The sequence below is a fragment of the Toxotes jaculatrix genome, chromosome 16, assembly GCF_017976425.1.
Source record: "Toxotes jaculatrix isolate fToxJac2 chromosome 16, fToxJac2.pri, whole genome shotgun sequence".
In the NCBI taxonomy this organism is placed as follows: Eukaryota; Metazoa; Chordata; class Actinopteri; family Toxotidae; genus Toxotes; species Toxotes jaculatrix.
Window position 1 is genome coordinate 20,944,452 of NC_054409.1, and position 19,254 is coordinate 20,963,705.

The 19,254-nt window shown below is 41.6% G+C and overlaps 1 protein-coding gene across 4 annotated transcripts in view; it reads left to right on the forward strand.

Annotated features, from left to right (window-relative positions):
* Positions 1 to 19,254, forward strand: part of fibcd1b (fibrinogen C domain containing 1b) — an 85,492-nt gene that overhangs the window by 16,063 nt on the left and 50,175 nt on the right. Inside the window, exons 2-3 of one of the 4 annotated variants that reach the window (XM_041059127.1) lie at positions 6,860 to 6,982; positions 11,213 to 11,692. In XM_041059127.1, the coding sequence (XP_040915061.1) occupies positions 6,860 to 6,982; positions 11,213 to 11,692 (603 nt within the window). The remainder of the gene's footprint in view (positions 1 to 6,859; positions 6,983 to 11,212; positions 11,693 to 19,254) is intronic. The other 3 variants (XM_041059129.1, XM_041059128.1, XM_041059130.1) reach the window with 3 other exon arrangements.

A 19,254-nucleotide genomic window follows, 5' to 3' on the forward strand; every position in this document is an offset into this window, starting at 1 on the left:
CACTTTTAAGGACAGAGCGGATAGATCGGCATAGAGAGGTGAGATATTGCACTTGATAGGTTAAGGGAACCCTTTGTTTGTTTGTTTGTTTGTTGTGTGTTAGCACAACTTGAGTCTATGGTAGGAAAGTTGAGTTTATATAGAAACCCATGACCTTAGAGGGCCAGTATCCACAACAGCACGACCTCCCCTCGGGGAGAGAGTGAACACGCAGCACTTACCACCCGATAGCACTCAACCAACACATCCTTTGGTCACGCAGTGCTACACATGTGCGCGCGCACACACACACACACCGATACGAATACATGCAGTTTTTCACATAAATGAAGTACTGCACACACGCGCGCACACACACACACACTCATACAGATGCACACATATTCACAAACAGTGTGAGTAAAGGAGCAAACATCACATTTGTCTCGCACCATTGGCATCAAAATCTGATCTCTTTACCAAGGTCAAACTGTCAAGATGTAGGGTATTGCCTGCATCCAGTCACAGACACAGACATACACAAAAAGATAGATGGACACAAAGAGACAGACAGATAGAGACGCACACTTGTACATGCACGCGTGAGGCTGCCATGATATGCTACTGGAGCTCCAACCATAAGTCATTTTGCAAGGTAGCTGTACCATGAAATGTAGACACCAGTATCCATAGCATGCCTGTATTATTTATGAGCACCTGTATAGCTTTCACATAGCAACGTATGCAAATGTATACATTAAGGAGAGACGGCTCTTCATTTCTGTGTGTTAGAAGAAGTGTCTGCCTTCTTATCACGCTGCTATTAAAATTGCAAGGCTGCAGCATGGAGATCCATCTTGTCTTTTAATGGCATGTCTGTGTGTGTGTGCACGCCTGTGCGTGCACCACATAAAGGTGTGTGTGTGTGAACGTGTTTGTGTGTCTAGGTATGTCTTGATCTTGTGCTTGCATGATTTTGCTAGTGCACTTAAGTGTGCTTGCAACTGCAATCAGGGCTGTAAGTGGCCTGCAGTTTCAAAAAGGGAAATTTAAGTGGAGACTGGAAAGACGTATGAAGCAGATGTAAGCCTATGAAGTTAAGATGTGATGATGAGAATCATTTTGATTATTCCTGACAAAGGAAAAGTGAATAGCATCATAATTACCTCCTTGCTATTTCATGTAAGAATGACTATGTTCATTTAACAAAGACATCTCTGTTATGGGTGTTGAAGCAGCATCAGCAAGGTGGCCATTCTGTTCTGGAGGACTCTCGTGGTGCAATAAGAATGTTTTTACTGTTACCGAAGTGCTGCTTTTGCATTTATAAGCCCCCATTAGAATAAATCCCAGCTGAATGTGTACTGTATGTGTGTGTGTGCTGATGTGGCTGAGTTTTTTGTTTTTTGAGATGTATGCACACTCATACTCAAATCCTTACTTGGCTCGCATCTTGCACATGAAAGTTTAATTTCAAGTCAAGATAAGTCAGGTTTATTTGTATAGCCTAATATCGCATTCAGTGTCCCCAGTCCTCAACAGCAACAGTTCCTGATTTAGCTCTGGCTCTATATGAAGCCAAGTGAAAAACTCCACAAGAAAATGAGAGGAATAAGAAAATATGGTTTAAAAAAAAACTCCATTGGACAGGAAATTCAAATAGAGATCCTCCATCTACAAATGGCAGGCTCAATAACTGAGGAAGAAGTAGTCAAAGAACATGGAAAAACAAGTAGTAACAATTAGTAGAAATATGGAGATGGACATGTGGTTGAGCTTTTAAATGTCTACATGTGCCCAGTCATAGCTAGGTTCTAATAAATTAACATTATTAGATAAGGGAGCGTAAGCAAGAGCAGTCTTAAATCATCTGCGTCGTGAGAAAAGAGAGGTAACAATGTACGCCATAACACCCATATGAAATTGAAAGCCCTCTTTCAATCTTGCCGTTTCACTTCACGCTCACAAAGCAGCCATTCTGACCTCACAGTGATTGTGTGCTTTATAATAGCGGCTGCGGTGATGTGTTTTTGCATTCCAGTGCGTGTGTGCGTCTCAGGGACAGTGGGTGACAGACTCACTCCCTGTGTGTGGCCGATTGCAGTGTGAGCTCCAAGGACAAGCAGTGGAGGGTAGAGCGGGTGATTTGTCTCTTAGGATTGAACTCATCTCCCTGGTCTCCCGCAGGCCTCTCGTCCCTCCTCTTTCTCTGCATGCTGTCTTATTTTGAAGGTGAAGAACATTTCTCTTACTGTTTGCATGCACACATTTTAGCTGATGCAGTTCATTGTATTCTGTGAATTTACACAGTTTTTTTTGTTGTGTGCTAACTTCAAAAACCATGATAATTTTTCTTGGCCTGCTTGGGCCAATGGAGTCGAGGACATAATATAAATCCAGCTCCTGTAAATCTCTTGGTTTTTAAATTGTTAACCAATTTAAAAACCACTCCAGAATCCTCTATTCAAAACAACAGTACCCTTTAGTTTGGCAAGTGTTAACTCACTTCGTGAATTACTCTCCAGTTTAGGTTTTTTAACGAACTGCCTGTTCTAACTGTGTCATCTTTAGATGTGTTTGTTTATTTTCTTTTGGCCAGAGGGCAGTCTTGATAAGGTGTGCTGACAGATATTTTGTTTACACCTCTGAAATAGCTAATCTCTGAGCAGATGCAAGTGATTGCTAAAGGAGAAGAAATCCTCTGAATGTAGAAATAAAAAAAAAGCCTCATAAAAACACTCATGCACAGCTATTCCCTGCTTATTCACGCTGTCAAAAAGCAAAAAAAGTAAATACAATTTGAACAGAACGCATGGAAAATAGACCAGTGATGGATCTGCCATTTTTGGATGTTTCATATTGTCTCATGTACTTAGTATTGTTACCAAATCACAGCAGTGTCCCGCCTTCCAAACTGTATAAGCATTATTTGTGTGCCAGTGGCCAATAATCCAAAAAAAAGTGTCCAGCACTGTCTACAGCCATCAGCTGTACAGGGAATAGTCCCTTTGAAGTCTGTAGGAGCTGATATGGTGCTCATCGCATCCACAATGGCAGCATCCTCTGAAATAACCAGACCCAAATCTCTGTGCTCCACACAACAGAATATAGATTGCTGGCAAAGCAAACATCTCTCTCATCATATCCAGTCCATGCAACATTCTTCTATTTGTCACTGTTGAATTCCATTTTGTTTTGTGAGGGAGGTGGTGAAGGTTGTGATATTACTTTGTCTAAACCGCTTGGTCCTATTGTGGTCTGTTTCATCGGTTTAACACTATTATTTATTTTCTTTCAAACCATATCCACTCAGCATTGTTTCTTTTAACCTGTGTTGTGTACTGTTCCACAACCGTAACTGCGTGTTTTCTATTGTAACCATGACGATGAAGGTCCTCTAACCTTAAAGAAGTCCTTACTTCAAACCAGCCCACAAATAGTAGTAGTAGTAGCTGAGTAGTTTTTGTGCCCAGCCCTAATAAAACTGTGACATTTCCACATCCATAAGCACAGCCTTTCCCTAACCTTAACCAAAGTGATTTTGCTGCCTAAACCTAACCACAGATGTGACTCTGGATGCAAACCCCGGCCTGTGGTGTGACAGTCGTGTGCTTTGTACGCCTGCCATCCGCTCTGATCCACCACCTGGCGACTTCACTGCAGTTAATAAATGTAGTGCTTCATTCATTTACAGAAAAAACAATCTATTGAAAGTAATCCAGACAATGACTGTGTTTCCTACAAAACTTAGATTAACAACTGTATTGTAATTAATGAAATTCATATGTTAATCCCTTACACTACTTGTTACTGAAAAAAGTTATCCCAGTACTGTAATGACATGACATGTTGGAGAGTTCATCTCTAAACCCATTTACTCACTGTTAACCCCTCTGTTTCCTAGTGGCTTTTAGAAAGCATAGCAGTGTCTACAGACAATACACACTTAGCGAAATGTCCTTGTGCTTTTTTAAATTCTGTTTCCCTTTCCCCCCTTTTTTACTCCCTTTTTTCATCATGCTGTCAGTCTCTGTCCCCTCATTTAGCAGTCTGCAAGTCCCGTTAAATGATTAGTAAGCCCACAAGTGAATATGTGCAAAGCCTCTTCCACTCCATCGGCTTAGTGAGCAGTAGGCTTAAACACACCTTGCAAGAGTCTCTGTCACACACACACGCACACACATCTACGCATAAAGGTATTCAGCAAAGTGAGCAAATATATTCCAAGAACAACACATTCAAACAATCCAAACATTCTTAGATAGTGCTGGGATTCCTGCCTTGAAGATTTATGTCCACACTTGCATGCATGCAAACACGTAGGTACACTCATTCAAAAAGAGCGCACGTAGACATTCAGTCACACCCAGGATAAGTCTGAGCCCTTCCTGTCTTCTAAGACGTGGCTCATCAGATAGGATTCTGCGGGTAAGGTCCAACCAATAAAAAGCCCAAATATTCTATTAAGTGTAAATCCTCTCTGCTGGTGGAGCTTGTGGAGCCAGATTAGGACTAGACAAACACTGCCAAGCAGTCATGCCCACACCGGGACTACTGCCAAAAAGAAGCCCCACAGATACTGGTGTGTCACTGTGAGTGTGTGAGTGCATGTTTGTGTGCACAGGCAGCAAAGAACCCCAATGTGAGCATTAGCAGGCAGGAGGATGAACAAACTAAAGCTCTGATACGTGCTGCTCAGTGTAATGGGAAGGCAGCGTGTCAGTGATCTGAGTGGGTTGCAGCTGCAACACACAACCTTTGTTCTGTGTGCATGTGCTCATGTGTGAGTCTGCATGTTTTTCTGTCTCTTTGCCCTCCTGCAGCTAAGCAGGCAGATATGCCTTTGGCTCCATGTCTGCATTGGTGCACAAGCACACCTGTGAACTTCTGCAACAGTATAAAATGGAGGCGCCTATTTTTATTAGTGGGTTTTTAACACCTAAATACTCCAATTTACTTTACTGTGTAGCAGACTTGTTAGTTTGTTTATCTGCATCACTGTGGAGTCTGTGTTTATATAGTAATGGTAGTTCTGTAGCTCCTCTGTGTACTGAAAGCACAGCTGCAATGTTTTAGGCATAACAGACATAGATTTCTATCGCTGACCCTAAGGCTGCTCATTAGAATTCAGCATACCTCTCCCAAGCCCCCCTTTGCCTGCTTCTTTTCCTCTCCTGCTGTCTTACACTTTGGAAGAGAATGAATGCTTAAAGCAAGGAGGTGAACTGTTGGTCAGCCATCATAACAATGACGATGTGAGCCGCATACACCGCAATTCACACTCACTGACAACTGACAAAACAGACACAAAGACAGTCACTGTAGCACAAATGCATATATGCACACACTCATCTAAACACTATATTATGATATTATATATTATATATAATTTCCAACATTTTATTTGATTTAAACACGAAATCAAATGAAAATTTATTTTACCTCTTCTCATGAAATGATTGTGACAATGTGACAGTGTACATGTCGTGGCGACGCAGACCGCAAAGGCTGTGATAAGTCCACTTGGCAGCATGTCTCTCAGTGGCCAGAAAAGCACAGAAAACTCTGTGCTTAACTCCCACTGCCTCGGGCAGTTGAATGGTCGCACCCACCATCTCCTCCAACGTCTTTTTTCCCTGTCGCAGTAATTTCAGTAAAAGTAACTGTTGTTCAACACATCTTGGTTCTAAGTCCAACATGAGCGGCTTAGTTTCAGTTGCCATTGTTTGAAGTACACAAAGAAACTCAACACAGTGGCATAGACACCCCACAGCCAACTAGCATTTTGGAGGTGTAATTGCTGAGTGTTGTAGACGCACCAGTTCACAAACACAAATTCTTACAATGGCTTAAGCCACTTGCGTGGGCTCTGCATCAGTCCCTTGCAGAAACATAAACATGCCTTAACTTTACAGCTCTAAGGAACTTCAAACCAATTTCAGCCTCTGCTAAAAAAACAAGAACAAAAAAACATACATGTCATGTAACAAATACAAAGATCTTATTTAGTCTCAGTCACGTACATTCGCTTACACACAGGCTTTGACTACATGCCCGGATAGAAAACATATTCTGATACATTAATTGCTAATGTTTGCTGCATCCATTCTTAAGTAGGCAGTTGTGTGTGTGTATATTTGCCCACGTGTGTGCGCTTTTGTGTTGGTGTTATTGTCCCAGGCTAATTGAGCAATTCCACAGTGGGAGCAGCAGTGTTTAAGGTCACGGAATGACGTGCTCTCCCAGAGCAGTTAGAAAGCCCCCACTTTCATAATTACTCTGCTTTTATCTATGCAGCTGCTCGAAGTACTCCCAGACAAATGCACATACAGGCACAAAGAAGCATATGCTGTATACTGAAACACGTAACATTCAGAAATTGCATACAAACACCCACATTTACCTGCATTTAAGAATGCTCTCTTCTACACGCATGCTGAACCCACTCGCATTCATTGAAATACTCCATTCCTTTTTTTTTTGGAGTTGAAGGAAACTGTGCACTGAGGATTTGCAAAGCTTTCTCTGGGAAGACGCATTGACCCTGTCAGAAGCTATTGAATTCTGTGATACCTTTGAGATGCACAGATGCCTGTTCAGATCTGTCTATGTCATTGTTCGGATATGTGTGTAGGTAGTTGTAGTTTATCAGAGCCAGCGCCATTTATCTGTTAACACTGATTTTATATTACATTTGAGGGTAAATGTGATGCGCTTTTTCAGATATTTAAATACTGTCCCAAAACCTGTGTCTCTCCGTGTGTATTTGTGCATGCATGTGCGTGTGTGTGTGTTTGTGCGCATGTGCTTGCATGCTTGATTGCACATGTGACTTGAACAAACGCCAACACTGGTGGCCCTGTCTGTTTGTCCCATGCAGACATTCTGTGAGTGTGTACCCAGCTCCTCCCAGCTCAAACATCGCTGGTCAGACTCAGAAACTGCCAGGGAGACCCCGGCCAAGGTAAGGGCCTGTCACCACAACATTAACATGAGCACACAGGCAAGTATGCATGCATGCACATATCAAAACCTGATTTATTTTTATTTACTCTAGGGGCTGCATTGCAATGAATGTGTCATATTGTTGAAACCAAAAAAAAGTTTAATTGGAAAAGAAATATACTGTATTACATCATTTATTTTATTGTAAGCATATCTTTTTTTCCGACTTAGAATACCAAATATTAAATTGGACCGAAATTGATGACTGGTTGGATGGATGGAAATGATTAAAACTGATAAAATGTGGTGTTTTGTATGTTAAATCCCGTCATTAAATCCTCTAAATGTCCTCTTGTCTATATATTCCACCACCTTCCTTTCAGTGAAAACAGGGGCACACTATGAATAGTGACTTGCTCACCTGCAGAGAGGATTAGGTATCTCTCATGACGATTTTCATCACAATCCTCTTTCTCGCTCCTTTGGTGATGGCAGTGTGAAGGATTATTACATATTACACATTACATTTTGCCACCGAGCAGCAGTGATGGCACAACCTCAGCTCAAGGACCCAAACACAGAAGAATTAGGTGGGATTAGGGCCTGCAGATTCTTTGAACAGAGTGATCGTGGCTGCACCAGGAAAAGGAGCTTGAGTACATGGCAGAATTTGGGAAGAAGCCATGTACTGAATACTGATGTGAAAGTGATATTCAAGCTCCAGGTGAATGAAATGGAGGTGGAATTGGAGAAATTCCATCTTTTTGAAATTGTGAGTTTGTGAATCAGGCTTGCCGTTCATATATGTGCCAGTTCAGCATTAGAAGATGTCTGTTTTGTGCGCATTAGTTGGGTAGCATCAACTTGAATGTCTTCCTGTGTGTATATCAGTTTGTGTCCGTAGACGTGTGTGTTTACTTGTGTTTGAGAGGGAGAGAGAGAGACAGCTTGCAAGACTCCTCATTGGTTTCCTGTTTATCTAATGAGCAGACAAAGCCTTTTGTCCAAGAACTGTCTGCCAGTGCTCTTGCGTGGGAGGACAACATCATTTCCATAGAGAGGAATTCTCTCTCATTCTCTCCCTTTTCTATCTCTCCATCAGAATTCCCCTGTTGTCCTCTCAAATCCCGTAGTGTGGTATGAGTAGAAACAAGAGAGGATCTAAAAGTCAGCCACTAATTACAGAGTGGGCTCCTGCTGCGAGATTGAGAGACTTGTATAAAAAAAAAAAAAAAAAAAAAAAACTGTGTTAAGAGGCTGCTTGCATCCTATTCTCAGTGTCATTACCCTACTACAACTCTTGAACTGAGTTGAGAGATTGTGTGTACCATTGGGACATGAACCAGGTTGTAAGGCAAATGAGGCAGCATCAAAAACTCCAATCCTAATTATCACACTGACTTTTTATTTCTTCATTTCATTCTCACTGACTTTATGTCAGTCTGACCTCAGAAAAAAGAAACAGACGAATCGAATTTTTCGTGGAGCACAAAGCATTGTCACTGGGCTACTACCTTTTTTAAAACACATTAAAACACATTATGAGACCAGTTTTTGTGCCACTACCTGTTGCACCATCACAAGTACAATTTGTAACCCAAGTGATGGAAAGGTACCTATAAATAACAGTATAATCGTCAGCTGCATGCTTTTTGCCCTGTCTCACCAAGGTGCCACAATCAATATGTTACCTTAACTGATCTGAGTTTTGACTGAATTGGGACAAATTTGTTCGTTAAACAATGAGAAACTGCTTTAAACCTTGAGGAATAAAAGGTTAACATCCGTGGACATCATTTTGTGTCCATTACAGTGGAAATGTGATAAATTTCATGATAAAATACATATGTTACTCTTGTATGTGTATTTTAAAGTGAGTGGATGTCTCTTAGCTCTGTGTGTGTGTGTCTCGCTCTCATCATAATGGGGCCATCGTATATCTTCTCCATGTTAAGTTAACAATCAGTATGCTATCAGTGAATGTAGTGCCGTGGCGATGATGGCTTCCACTGATGTCTTGGCCCCGCTGGCGATAGAGCTCAGTGTTCTAATGTTACATTGCTGCCATTCTGCAGAGTGAGGCCATTATACACATTATGCAGAGCACAGACACCATGCCGCACACACACACACACACACACACACACATGCACACACACACACACGCACACACGCACACGTATAGCCAAGCCCAGTCACAGAGTCACAATCACTCAGCTGCACCTGCATTCACATACACAGGAGGAAAGAAAAACTAAAAACACTGTTTGACATGCAAGGAGAGATTTCATAGTGCAGCCAGGGTCTACATGTTGTGAGTTAGAGCAAGGAGACAAAAAGTGTTATGTGCGGCAATACTCCCCTGAAGCTCTTTTCTGTGATGATGTATTTGGGGGAGAAAACAGGGAGGAGGGGGAAGGTTCTGACAAAGCAGTGCTCCAGTTTTTTCATGTGCAATATGTGAATTTGCTTGCCTGTGTGTTGCAAGTATTTGGCAGAAAGAGTTGTGTTCAAATTATGTGTGTGTGTGCTTGTGCATATGCATTGGAAATTGTAGTGGCATGCGAACATGTAGTGGATCTAGTCTCTGTGTGCGTGCACAGTTTCCAACCCATTTGGACAAACAGAGCCTAGGGCCAGTTTTCAGTGACAGTGCTTGCGTACATGCCAGCGGTGTCCAGAAAAATAGCACCACATTGAAGCTGGATGTCGCGGAAAAACAATAATGCATGAATTTAATCAATGTATTCAGTGGATCCTACAAGAAGGCCCACGTTGATGTGTTGCTTGTGTCACGGGTTAGATTTTTGAAGTCGCTGCTAAAGTCTAATTTTTTTATTTATTTATTTTTTTGGTGAACATATTGCTCAGAAAAAGCACAGGCATCCATCAGGGATTCACCAAGCTCAGCACGATTTGCTCACTGGCTCTAGGCCTCATATGCGTCTGCCCATGCGGGTTGTGAATGAAGTCAGTGGGGTACAAATAAGGCTAATGTGAGAAAACCAACCCCAGGCTTCACATGAACCCCTTTTTTTGTGTGTATTTAATGGTGCTTATGATTAGACTAAGCGGGGCTACAACTGAGGCCCATGTGAAGAATCATCCTCGGGTCTCAGACAGGACACCTTTTCTGTCAGCAGACCAGCACTATGTGGGCTAAAAAGTGGGAGCTCATGTGAGTCCCGCATGGTGGATCCCACAGATACCTCACCACAGATACAGCCCCCACACAGACAAGCTGTTTGGGCAGTTACAACTATTTTATGTCTTCTACCCAAAGACTGTGGGTAAACACAGTGGATAGGAGTATTTCCTGCACAACACAATTGATTTTCCCCACATTAAAGAAACCATAAACCTTTCTCGTAAAGCAGACCATTAGCTGTCTATTAGTGTGCCTCACTGTGCTTGTACAGCCAATTTACATATTAATGAGCTTACTCTCACTCACACTTCCACATACAAACAGATAACACACACACACACCTGCCCACACATTCTTGTAGAGAGAACATCCTCCAGTGTAGAAATAAAATCAGAAACAGATCAGCTGCTGATTCATTTGGAGGACGATAAGGGGGAGCTCTGCAGTGTTAATCATGCATAGGTGGGCCATATTGCTCTCTCTTATCCATCGCTAGCTCTCTTGGCCTGAGTGGAAAAATGGGACTGGATCATAAAGGGCCATAATACAGGCCTTTTATGGTCCGGTTAATGGAGACTGTGTTACTGGTAGAGGTCTAAGAGGATTCTACTCTCTGTTCATTCATTTACATCTTATTGGCTGTCAAAGTCACTTGTGTTTTACTTTCTTTACTTATTGTTTTCGTTCCTGTCTGAGAAAGACAGAACATTTGTGCCTTGACTGTGTGTTTCCCAGAAGTGTCTCAAGGTTGCATCCTCTATCTGCCTCGCCACTGCTTGTCTAATGACACACAGGGTGTTTGGACAGAAATTCTCTGGTTTCTCTTTAGTTTTAGAGAAATTTGAGATTCAAGAGGACTGGCCCTTAAAGGAATCTACATTCTGTTGCTACATAAATCATTCAGAACTACATTTTGACAGATGGGAATATGGTTATATCACTGAGCACTGAGCATCTGGCATTCAAAATATCCCCAGTGATGGATGAAAGTCATTTCTTTTTGAATGAGGCAGGTGTTATGCTATAATTATTTATGTTGCAGCAATTGTGATCCTAACATCTACTTTTTCTCTTCCTTCCTGCTTTCTTTCCTTGTTTCCTTTCTCCTTTCCTCCTCCCTTCCTTCCTTCCTACTCACAGAGGATGAGCTGCAGCTACCTGCTCTGCACTATCCTGCTCTTTGTGGCTGTATTGCTGGCTGTCACTGTAACCGGCACCATCCTTTTTATGAATCACTACCAGGCCCCACCTATGTCTGATGGCCTTCCCCACATCTCTACCAATCAGGATGAAGCTAATGCCCTGGTCACTGTTGAGAGGGGCGACGGCTCTCGCATCAACATCTTCATCGACCCCAACTGTCCCGACTATAACAGTAACTTTTTGCGCCTGGAGGGCGTGCAGACCTCACTGCTCCACTCGCTAACCGACCACGACTCTGACCTGAAGTCAGTGAAAGGCCAGGATCGGGCTCTGCTTGTCAGTCTGGCTGAGGAGGTGGCCAAGCTGTCAGCCCATGCAGGGCAACTGAAAATGGACTATGAATCCTTACGCAGGGGTCAAGGAAGCCTGGGGCAAGACCTTAACACACTGCAGACTGAGCAGGCACGCCTCATACAGGTGAGAAAATTACACTCACAAACAGTATAAATGCCAGTGAGAGAGATTCACTCAACATTATTGTAATGTTACACAGAATATACCACACGTCTGAGTCAGATTCATTACTGAGACACAATATAACACAAGAAAAATGTTGATAATGGAATTCCAGCAGTATCTGTCCTTACAGTTTATTTGAAAACAGTCACAAAGACTGAGATCAACATGATAACATGTATTTTATCACATAAATATTATCATGAGAAACTACCCAACAGCCTCTGAATTTTATTCACCAGTGTTGGTGAAACTGATCTAACACACTACTTCACTCTGGTTTCATCTCGAAGCAGCCAAAGTAATTCCAGCTGATATGTACAAGCACAATGCCAAAGGCAAAAAATCACTAGTAAATTCATTTGGATGGAATTTACAGACATGTTTTTTAGCCTCCTTTCTCTTTATTACTTACACAGTGGTGTAATATAATACGTAATTGCTAGTCTGATATTTTTGAGTGAAAATAATTTTTTGTTGGTAAAAACTAATGTAACAGGTTGTTTTCCTGTCTGTTCCTTTCTCTTTTATGGCAGAATTTAATTGGTTGTTGATTGGTTGAGCAGTAAAAACAGATGAACTGAATCCAGTGTGCAAGACTCACTACTGAATTCATGACTTTAAGTACCGCACAGAGGTGCTGGAGGACTGGATTGCGAAGCACCTATCAATATGTATTGATTGTGAAACCAACTTAAGATGTGTGACAGCTCATTGGACGTGAGAGTTTTTCTCTCAATTGGTGTTATTTTGTCCCTTCCTTTTCCTGACTGCACAGTCAGAACATCCTCATTCACTAATCCAATGCCAACTCGACCATGTTAATTTCTCTTTACAGGGTACACGCTCAGTAACGGCTAGATTAAAGCGCAAATAGGGCTCGTGTTCCACTGGGTATACAGTAACTCACTCAGTCTAGTGTTTGAAGATGAGGTCACAGGGGAAGAAATGCCCATCATGATTCAGGAAACGGAACAACTTGCACATTAATTCAGTAAGATAACATAATGTTTCCCTAGATGTGTAAGACAGACTTCGCATTAGATGAAAACATAATTAGACCCCCTTTAGTTTCACACTGTCCACATTGATTTATTGACGGTACATTTCCTAAATGTGCGTGGAAAATCTTTACACTACATGCTCTTAATTTTGGCCCATCAGGCACAGTCTCTCTATTCTGCAGCAAATAGATTTCATAGCTGCCAGCCATACAGCTCAAACAACTGAATGCATTCCGCTCCTGCCAATCCTTTCTTTAAGCCAGACCTCTTTAGCTCGGGGTTCAACATTGTTTAGAAATCACTCAAAAACTCACTGCATTGGTCTGTTCTGCCTCTGTGGGATAAGAAACCGCGGGTGCTGATTGGTAGCACAATGGAAGCAGAAAGAGGGCCAGTCCCTTTACGGTTGTTAATGTGGTGTAGGTGGCATCATGCAGTGGGCACTGAGGCTAAGTGGAGGTTGGCACTGGCAGCCCAGAAGCTCCAGGTGATTGATTTTCTGTTTGGAGGCAAGGCATGTGGTGTGCACATCCGCCGTTTCTGCCTGACACCATGGTGTGACTGTGTGATCTATGGGCCACCTGTGGCCAGGACTTCTGATTTATACGATGACACAGAGCTGACTGTGCCAGTGTTAATAATGGCTCTGTGTGCACTGCAGCCCCCTGAAGAACAGTTTCACCCTGCCACATAGACAGAAACCCTTCCACATGCCCCTGAGGTGGGTAGCAGAAGAATCTGATATCTGATTGCACTGGCTTTATGAGCAATCCATTTTGATTTTTCAAAAACCGACATATAATTTTTTTTTTTTTTTTTTACAGCTTGCAGCCTCAAATAGAAGGGTACACCAAAGCATACGCATTTGCATTCAAATAAATCACAGTGCTGGGAAAGACAAGTAAAATAGTGAAATATATCAATACATTTAGCTGATGGTCAGGTTTCAGATTGACAGACAAGGTGAGGCATGATGCCAGTGTTAGCACTAAATCAGATCTCTTCTATAATACTGGCAATGTTACTCTTTATTCCACTTCCTTCCTTTATTGGAGACCCAAAGTATGACAGACTAGATAGTTTGGCCTCAATTTTGTTCTTACCCGAGTCCATCTTATTGTCATTCTGAACAGTGTACATATCAATACAAACACTGACATGTTCATATTAAGTCAGTGCTTAAAGTGAATAAAGTGAATAATTGTTATTGTGACTTTGGCTTTATTTTCCTTTTTCTTTTTTTTTTTTGCCAGTGCGTCAGTTCATATTCTTGTTACTGTAGTCTGCACTGTGTATTATTTTAATTGGTTATTATGCCTAATGTGTCCCAGCATATCAGCATCTTTGCTCCTCCCTCAGATACCTCAGAAAATTAGAGGCCCATGAATTGACCCCCAAGGGACTCTGCATGACTTGATCTCCACAGATTCATGAACACCAATGGCAGCGACATAGCCTATGATTTCGAGATGCAACCCGAGGGCCTGATACTGTTCCTGAAACAGCATTCAGACAAATGTCACTTAATGCCTTCATTAGTGCGGTCTCGGTGCTATGAGGGTGTCATGAGCCAGATTGAATATTGTCACAAAAGCATTTACATTTAAAAATAAGCTGAGTCAAATAAAAAAAAATTCTAAAAAAATCAAATAAAAGAACTACAACTCCACACAGATACACACAAATCACCTCTCAGGAGCCTTCACCTGTAGATAACTAACCCAGCAAGAACACGGACAGTGAGACCCGTCACCATCTTACAAAGCAATAACGAACTGGCATTTACCTTCCCTCAGTGACACACGGTAGTTTTATAAGTCTTAAAAAATGAAGCGTGTGCTGTTTGCCTTGCTTCCTGTTGAGAGTAACAGAACTGTCGCTATATTTACAAAAGGAGCATCAGGTCAGGATCACAGTTTATGTAAATTCAATCAAAATTTTCAACACCAAATCCTAATTACCCAAGACTCAAAGTACTTGAAGCCTAACATCCTCACAGTGTCAAGCTTCAGATCTTATTAAGTGGTGTTCTGTTAAAGGTCTCTTCAGTGGCAACTGCAAACTTTTGCTACAATAAAAGTTGTTTTTATATATATATATTTGTTCCAGCCAGCACTTTCAGTCCTGTGCATAGGCAATGTAGGTAATGATGTATAATGCCCACTAGCGGGGTGAGCTGGAGTTTGGTGACCTGCACTCATGCACTCTGTCATTAAAAAATTGGAAGGGGTAGAGTCCAATTGACATAAAATTTAGTTCACATATTCAACTGGCTTGACATTCGGTTTTGTACAGTGTCTGACTGCAAAAAGATTTCAAGAAGGTATAGGCTTCGAGGAAGATCATGACTTACTGATTTCCTTGAACCGCGGGTCACAGTTTAACTGAATTATGTGCCTGTGGAATATTAATGTTTTGGACATGCAACACCCACAACCTCTGCTAAGGATCTAGCGGCAAAGCTCTGCTACTGTTGAACAGAAAATCCTGTTGCCTCGAGATGTTCATTCTGGTTAACACAAAGTCCTTTGAGTACTTGAGAAACTAAAATTCACAGAGTGCTTGTTGCTTTTTTTTAGCTAGAGATGTGATGCAAGTAACTTCAAAACCTCAACCAGAGTGGATAATAATAAAAGTCACATAAAAAATTAATTCTTAATTCAATTAAGCAAAGATGTGTATTCAACACATATATGTGTAAACTGTGACAACAAATTGTGAGTGTGAAATGGAATATGGTACATATTGATGCATATGTGAGGGATTAATGCTCAAGTGAGCCAAGGTCAATAAGTGCGCAGAAACACTAAAGGTTCATTCCACCACTTTATTTCATTAATAATGATTTAATTTCACAGCTGGACTCTTTGCCCGCACCCCTACACTAAATCATGCATGGGCAAAAGCCTGATCAAAGATGAGAGACTCTCTGTACGATATGAATCAGATTTGCTTTGAAAACATTCCCTATATGCGTGCAGGTCCTGTCCATCATCAGGTTAATCTTTTATCACCGGCATCGACACCGGGGCTGACATTGTTTTCACCTTGTGAGTCTGTGTGTGCATGTGGGCTTGTTTTTACATCCCAGTGGGGACTTAAACCTGAATACACACTAACCCATGGAGACTCTGAGTCACTGTTGGAATAAAAATTGAGGTCCCCAGAGGTAGAGACTGCTTCTTGAGTTTTAAGACTTGGTTTTAGGGTAAAGGTTACAATTAGGTTAAGATTAGTGTTAGGGAAAAGGTTAAGTATTTAGTTGTGATGGTTTAAGGTAAGGAGCGAGGGAATGCTTTATGTCAATGAGTGTCCCCCACAGAGACAGTAAAACAAGGGTGAATATACAGTCTTTTTGTCCTGTTAATCCAGAATGGTGTTTCCAGCATTTTTCTTTGGGCCCCATTCAGTTGTAGCTTATCGGTATCAGAGAAACAACACGCAGGGAAAACAATTAGCCACCCAGAGGCTCTTGAGGAGGAGTCGGAGGAGATGAAGATGTGCATCTGCATCACAGCTGCCGACAGATGAAAAAGATGGCGGGGTGCTCTAAAATGCGGGATGAGGAGGTATCTGAGCAGAGAGGTGGCTGGTAGCTACGTGGCTGGCACAGTGCAGCACAAAGAGAAAGGATGGGGTTAACAGTCAATGCATTTAGCTCGACTGAACCAATAAATCAATTATGAACATAGCTGCTGAGTATTATTTTGCATAAACTAGTCCTTTCCAAGCAGTGATTGGTAGAGGTCCAGCAAAGTGCAGTAGATTGAAGTTTTTCTCATTACATTTCAAACCTGTTGGTTACTTGGATTTATAAGTGAGGTCATGGAATACTACAAATGTCCTTGAGAAAAAAATTAATTATTTTCAACACAGTTTCAGTGAGGGCTGCACAAGTCAAGAGGAATAAGAGGGTGACTTTGTGATTTTATGGCTCTTCTCACTTTTTGCTCCTCCAGGCTCCAGTTGACTGGACAGCCTTAGTCTGTGAGGTGAAGATGTCGTTAAGCAGATGGTGACTGAATGACTTTTTACTTACTTACCAGTTCCAGCCTTGCAGCGCCTCTGTGTTCTGTGTTTACCCCATAGGGAACATGTCTTTAACATCTGATTTAGGCCAACAAAAAGCACACCTTGTGTGCTTCAGTAAAACTATTCAGCCATGTGTAGTGCAGTTACGCTTAGACACAAAACATCAAGACAAACTGCATTTAAACTACGGTAACAACAACAAAAAAAACTTGTTTTTGGAGTGCAGGTGCGCTGCATTTTAAATGTGCAAATCATGTTGAGGTTAAAGAGGGACCTTTCACGAGTCCGCCACAGATCTGTTAAACAACATCCAAATTTGCCGGGATTTTAAACCTTGACTCGCAAAAACATGGCTCCTTGCATTAAGTCTTGTGGTGTAACTGATTTTGTGAGCCAATTCAAAGGCTGCCTAATGAGAGCCAATTACATCATGATCTTAAATGATGTGTCAGTCAAGGCTTAGCATTAAGACTGCAGACTCTCCTCTGCTTTAGTCTCTCCCTTTGAACACACACACACAAACAAGCATACAGTGTGTACTTACCAAATAAATTACAACGCCAGAAATAATGTTAAATTTGCACACAAGAAAGTACACAGCACTAAGAGGCAAACTCATCTATTTAGGAATATTAAAACCTTTTAAAGTCTGTAAGAACGTTTGCCGTACTGCTCCACGCATACACAAGAAAGCTGCTGTCAATGATACATTCACCAAGCAGAAAACACAGTTTTCTTTGCTGTATCCAGCTTAGCTGCTGTGCACAACGGGTCATTCCTGATGTGTATGTATGCGTGTGGTTTTCTTTGTACAGAAATGTGTATTGTTGTTTGTGCCTGAGTGTATGGGTCAAAGCTCCAGTGTCCATGTAATGTGAATGCAGTGCAGCTTTCTGTGCCTCAGATATGTGTTGCATACTTATTGAACCTGAGAAAGGCCACTGGGGTTTCTGTCTAGTGCAGTTTTGACACCTGAATGTAGCTGCACAGACGTACACTTGATAGAAGACTCTGAACCCCTTATACTGTACATGACTTTGAACACGGCAGGTCTTTGTGTGTTTGTGAGTGCGCATGCGTATGAGAGTGAGTGAAAGAAAACGAAAGTAGGGGAGTGAGACAGTTTGTGTTTATATGTGAGTATAAGGAAAACCAATATTTCTCATGCCTTCAAAAGTACAGTGTGTGTACATATATGGGCTCTAACACCTGGCTGTGCATAGGAGTCGGCCAACTAGGGCAGTGTATGAAAACGACCTTTCTGCAAAGAACGGCACGTGAAGGGCTGCAGGAAACCAAGTGACCATAGCAGATCAGAGAGGTTACCCCGCTCTCTGCTAGTCTTAGCACACACATTCATCACCAGCCTTCCCATAGGGCTCTGTGTATTTCACAGCATTTGCCAGGGTGCATTATGGGATGGGGTACCATGTGGTGTCTCTGCTGCACAGGGCAGTCTTTGCACTTGTGTGTTTCTGAAGGTCCCTAAAGGACTATAATCTATAAGTGGTTATATAGTGTATGTTGTAACCCATTAACTACAAAATGAGTATAATATACATATATTACAGAGTAGAGTAGCCTTTGGTTTCAACTTTGAATATACTTTTCCAGCTTTTTTTTTTTATTTTAACGTCACATGGTCATGCAGTTGAGACTGCTTTGAAAATTGTCCTTGCTTGTGTGTTCAAGGCTGCTCTGACACCTGAGTTTGCTGCTAAAAAGTCTGCATCACCAAGCCTTCAACATGGTATTGAATCTAGAAGATACATGCAAAGAAAACACGGGCACTTTGAAACAGATTGAATTAATCCGGTGTGTTCTAACGTCACAGAGATTATCTCTATATTGTAAAATTTCGGATGGTAACCTTCTGATGATCTACTCAGAATCTTCAAAGATATTCCTTAGGATATTAGTTCGGGTTGATTTTGCAACACACGTGGTTACTGGTGGGCACGCCAAGAATGTTCGAATAATGCAAGTCCCAGTGATCCATTCAAAATGATGTGTTCATCGATCACTGTGGGCAGAAAACACACTCAGTCAGAAATACAACAGAGGAAGATGAGCAATTCATGTATTTCCCCCGTTGTTCAGCCATGATGAAAAATGGATGTCTCCCTGATGTCACTGTAGCTATACTTGTACTTACGCAAATATGCTTCCTTTTCAACATGCCTGGTACGGGCTGTTCTGTTCCTCAGATCTACGTCATTACTTGACAAATTGACAAATGTGTCTCCTTTGAAATACCATTTGAATCCAGTGCAGGAATGGCGGACCCTGCCTCTGACAGTTCAGTTTAATGGCTATAGCAGAATAAATGCTAGCTGTTAAAGGTATCAAAAGTGGGTTTGATATGATGAACATTTTGAGAGCTTTAAGAAATCATGACTTTAAGAAAGCTTTACATGTCTAATAGGTCATTTTCAGCTGGAAGGTTTTAAAAATCCTTGCTACATTTTGAGAAATATTCAGAGGAAA